The 4,847-nt window shown below is 45.5% G+C and overlaps 1 protein-coding gene across 1 annotated transcript; it reads left to right on the top strand.

Moving 5' to 3' along the window:
* The first annotated feature begins 694 nt into the window (after positions 1 to 694).
* LOC123150785 (uncharacterized) lies at positions 695 to 3,476 on the top strand. The gene is made up of 4 exons (XM_044570616.1): positions 695 to 862; positions 954 to 1,331; positions 1,647 to 1,766; positions 2,294 to 3,476. Exons 1-3 carry the CDS (start codon positions 828 to 830, stop codon positions 1,720 to 1,722), a joined length of 489 nt encoding a protein of 162 aa, XP_044426551.1. The 5' UTR covers positions 695 to 827; the 3' UTR covers positions 1,723 to 1,766; positions 2,294 to 3,476.
* The last annotated feature ends 1,371 nt before the right edge of the window (positions 3,477 to 4,847 follow it).

The raw sequence follows: 4,847 nt of genomic DNA, 5'->3' as shown, positions 1-4,847 counted from the left end.
AAGTGGCGGGTGGCGTCAGCGCTTGGTGTCCAACATGTGCATCTGTGCATGATGTGCTCCAACCTACCGGCGGTGTGCCCCCGTTGGCCATTAGGGATTACACGGGAAGGTGAAAAAGAAGAGATGTGGGAGTAGAAAGAGTAATCACGGGATTTGAGGATCGGCTAATTAGGGAAGTTATAATTAGGACGTCCGTGTGTAGTTTCCTTTGCTATATGGGCCAGCCAAATCACATGCAAAAACAGATAACAGATGGGCCTCCTTTGTCAGTTTTCAGAACCTGTTTTTTAGCGACGAAGTAGACTGACGTGGTAGTCTTCGACGTGCTAAATTGCTGTGTAGTCGTAGTTCTCAAAAAAAAAAATGCTGTGTAGTCGCTTGACTACCCAGCTATAGCGTGGCTTCACCGGGAGAGGCGTTTTGGCTCCCGGATCCAGATGATCCCGGAATCTGGGCCGTGGGTATGTGCTGTGGGATTTGGACCAGACATTATCCAGTTTGATATACGAGTACATAATAAGAGCGAATACACAGACGTGGGGTCCTGTACATAGAGCATCGGCCAACGGCTCGGAGTCGCGTTAATGGCGGGTGAGCGCGCATCCGTTTCTCGACCAGCCCACTCACCAGCCCGCGCCGTGTGCAGCTGTCTAGTACTGTACGTTGCTGGACCCACCAGTCAGCCCGTGCTTGACTGAAATGCATCCCCGTCCACCAGTTGTTGCATCCTCTCTTTTGGGAAAAAGGGGGATCGAGACCAGGGGAAAAAATAGAGTCTGGGTGGGCGGCGGCGGCGGTGAAGCTCTCCGATTTGCGGCGGCGCGGGCATGGCTATGGATTTCCCGGTCTCGCCAGTTGACAAGTAAGAAAGCACTGCATTTAGAAAGAAATTTTATTCCATTGGATTTACTAGCTAGCAGCAGGACTTACAGATATTCGATGAACACCCGCAGGCTGCCAATCTTCACCAACGAGGCGGCAAGCGCTGCGGCGCTAATGGAGTTGATTGGTCCCTGGGGGCGCGGAGACGATGTATCGGCCAATGGATCCAGGGGGGCTGTGGGCGGTGGATTTGGTCAAGGGTCATATGGGCAGATGTTGAATGGTGCGGCGTGCAGCGAGGAGAGAACTGTAGCTGGTGGTGGTGCCGCCATGTCCGGGTTCAGCGAGAGCGAGGGTGACAATGGAGAAGCTCTTGATGAGGCGGAGGGGGAAGCACACTTTGATGGAGACCAAGAGGATGTGATTCAGGATCAAACTGATAGTGCTGATGGATGTTCTGCTCAATCTACAGGCAATGTGGATCCGCAACCACCTGGCTGGACAAAAAGGTAATCTGCACTTTGCTTGTAGTGGGTTGTTTGGATGCAGTTGATAAATCCTACAAATTGTGGTGGTGTCCTGATGCAATGGAACAGCATGGACAAAGTGCCGAGGTTCAGTACATCAAGGATAGTTTGATGAATGTGGAGGAAATGTAGCCAACCATTTTTGAAATGAGTATGCTATGTGTCTTGCCCTGTCTTAGACTCCCTCATTCGTTCAGGATTTTGTTTATACTCAGATGCAGGAAAAGTTCCAGAGCTTGCTTATTAATTTTTTCTGGTAGAATGGAAAGGGATAAATTTTGTTCTGTTTTGTTGCAGAGTAAGAGTCGGCAATCAACCGCCAGACAGGGCTCCATGCCCGGAAAGGGTAGGCGCTGATGCAGTTTCCTCATAGTCCACTGGCAAGATGGATCCGCAAGCGCGAGGGTGGACTAAAAGGTATTGAGCCCTTGACATACACCCTAGCTCCAAAACTTGAAGTGCTAGTGCTAGTAGGAAATGAAATTGAAGGTTTTTTGAGATTCAGATACTCGTGAGTTGATTGCATAAACTTGAGCTGTGTGGAGGAGTGTAGCACTCTTTTGTGTGCCAGCAGTGGGCAGGCATTAGTATTTTTCAAAGTTTTAAATAGCGCGCTAAGCCTCTTAGCGGCGGACCTTTTCTAAATGCTATAGCGTGCTATTTAAAATGTTTGTTCATGTGTTTGGACCAAAATATGCTTAGCGTAGCACCTCTTGTAAACGCTATAGCGTGCTATAGCGGAGCTATAGCGTGCTATTTAAAACCATGGTATTTTTAATGGGTAGTATGGTACAAAAAATGATGAATTAAGATGAAAAATTGTTATTATGAGTAGTGGGTGTAAATTTGAGTATCAGTGTTGATTTGTTTTGTTCGTGGACATGCCTTTGCTGTTTGTTGGTGCATCAGGTTTTCTTGGGGTATAAGATGATTCCTTTATGCAGGGTTAGAGATGGGTAAGCATCCACCGTACAGGACGGGGTGGATCGGTGCACTGGAGCAAACAATCGCGGGGGAATGTGGATAACTTGGGAGAGCATGTTTGGGAGCGGATCATACACAGCGGGGAGTGTGCTGCTGCAGCCTGCTATGCTAGATGCAGGGGTGAACATCCCATGCAGACCAGCATCTGGTTCACAGGTAGGAGGGCGGCCAGTGTGGCGGCAGAAATCTGCGGCAGCCCTACGGTAAGTGGGAGTGAAGCCGACAATGGATACGTCGCCTCTGCCACTGGAGTTGGAGATGTGGTGGACGGCGACCAGCTAGAAGTGATTCACGAGCGCGGCGAGAGTGAAGATGCAGCATCAGCACAATCAACGGGAAAGATTGATCCGCGAGCACTTGGGTGGACGAGAGGTATCAGTAATCTATATCTGGTAGGCTGTAAATACTCTAAATGTGGAGGTTGTTGATTATGCCTGAATGAGTGAATAATAGTGAATGGTTGTGGTCGAAGCTGACATAGTGGAAGATCAGTGTAGATGCCGATAGCTTGAAGGGAGTGGTGGTATAGTTCAGTTGAAAATTCATGAAATCTCTGAATAATAAACATGTCTGAAAATACAGAAACACAATAATTTTTAGGTGTGTCATGCTTGCTACGCAGCTGTTTTGAAAAAATGAGTCTAATTTTAGAATTGAAAAGATGGGTACCTTCAGTTGGTGTAGATTTCGCAGAATATGGATTGAGTCCGGATGTGTGCGGCAATTTTGGTAGCTACCTGACTGTACTCAATAGTCGTCAGGACGGCCGCAAGACGGCGCAGGTAACGGCGACATGGCACATGAGGGCGTCTCTCCGTCTGGACCAACGGCTATGAGACGCATGTGGGTGCATTAAATGTCAGCAGTGGTGCAGCTTTGCAGTGTTCCATAAATCAATCGATGCTACCGAATACACTCAGTATACAACACCTGTCTTGCATCACGAGAACTTGTGTGGTCCAGATTTTAGGAGCAAATACACACGAGAGGCGAATTGCATTTCCGGACTTGACCACTGTTTGCTGGACTGTTGCAGCTATTCAAGGTTTTTTTGCTCACCAGTTATGTGCTTCCGCACTAATCATGAGTGAATCATTTGTTTCTTCTGATTGAGCTAAACAATGTATGCTTTCCTCCCAAGAAAGCCTGACAGTTTGTGGAGATTAATATAAAATGTAATGCTATTGACATTAAAGTTGGTCAATGAAATTACATACCTATGTTTCCAATTGCATTGTTTCAGACATGATATGGTAATGTTTAGAGTATATGGCACAAGATGATGGTGCTGCTCTAAGCAAAGGACTCGAAGAATTCTCTTGATAGAAGCTCAAAAGGTAATAAAGCACATAAATAAGTTTGCAGTTTATCCGGTGTGTCAAGAACTATCAAAAACCATATCCATTTGTTTTGTATAGACATATTTATCTGCTGAATATGCAGCAGATAAATATGTCTATACAGAGTGTTTGATCAGCTGGCAAGCAGTGCAGAAAGAGTACTGGACGTAGTGCGTGAAGACATAGCAGTGTGGCGATCTGCGGGTTGCATTACAGACTTGGGTTATTAGCACGATCTGGTGTATTTTCCTTTCTTTTAGTGGAATGGTGGTGTAGTACGACTGCCTTCCTTCCGTTGGCGTCAATTGTTCTTGACGGCAAACTTACTTGTATTCTGCCTTTTCTCCCCTATCTAATAAAGATCGGCCATTGGCCCTTCGACATATTTATCTGCTGAATATGTGATTCTCTATTGTGGTTGGTCATTCCTGCTTTTATAAATCCTTTGATACAGCACAGCTACCTACTGAAGTTCTATTTGTTGACAACAAACCTTTCATCAGCTATTTGTGTAAAACGAAACTATTAAATTTGTTGACTACGTAGGTTGTCTGCCTCTGCTATTCAAAATAGAAATAACCATTGATGGCAGTAACATATATGATTTTTTTTCTTGTTTTGGTCAATGAAAATCTTAACAACTGATGGGTATTAGACATTCTTTGTTTTTTCTTTTACAGTGACAACCATTGTGTGATGAAAGAAAAATGGTTTTCTGAGTTTGAATTGTAGATGCTTCGAAAAGTACAAGTATGCGACATAATAATATATGGACATCGGACTATGGCTGGATCACTTGAGCTATTTTTTTGCCTCTGCCATCTGTATTGCTGTCAATACACTGCTGTAACAAATCAATGATGTGACCAGGTAATTCTCGATCCTCGGACAAAGAAGCTAAGCAGTTTCCGAAGGATTCTTTCTCCTCAAATGTCATCTTCGGCTTCACAATCTCAGTTGGCCTGAGTAGTCACTGCGGTCAACAGGAAGTGTCTTTCTCCTCTTTGACTCGGCCCTATCATCCTCAACAAGTTTGATACTTTATTGACTATGATAAATAATGCTTAGAATAAGGGCAACGTTATCCTCCTGCCGACGGATCGCGCTCTCGCGTCCGCCGTGCGTGGAGCTGTTGGATCACTTTTGATCCGTCAGACCACGTGTACTAACAGAT

Source organism: Triticum aestivum, chromosome 7A (assembly GCF_018294505.1).
Source record: "Triticum aestivum cultivar Chinese Spring chromosome 7A, IWGSC CS RefSeq v2.1, whole genome shotgun sequence".
Lineage (NCBI taxonomy): Eukaryota > Viridiplantae > Streptophyta > Magnoliopsida > Poales > Poaceae > Triticum > Triticum aestivum.
This window is presented reverse-complemented; position numbering and strand designations above follow the sequence as displayed.

Coding starts and splice junctions, on each gene's coding strand:
- LOC123150785 (XM_044570616.1), top strand. CDS start 828: ATGGCTATGGATTTCCCGGTCTCGCCAGTTGACAA. Junction 863..953: donor CCGGTCTCGCCAGTTGACAA/GTAAGAAAGCAC, acceptor GAACACCCGCAG/GCTGCCAATCTTCACCAACG. Junction 1,332..1,646: donor CCACCTGGCTGGACAAAAAG/GTAATCTGCACT, acceptor GTTTTGTTGCAG/AGTAAGAGTCGGCAATCAAC.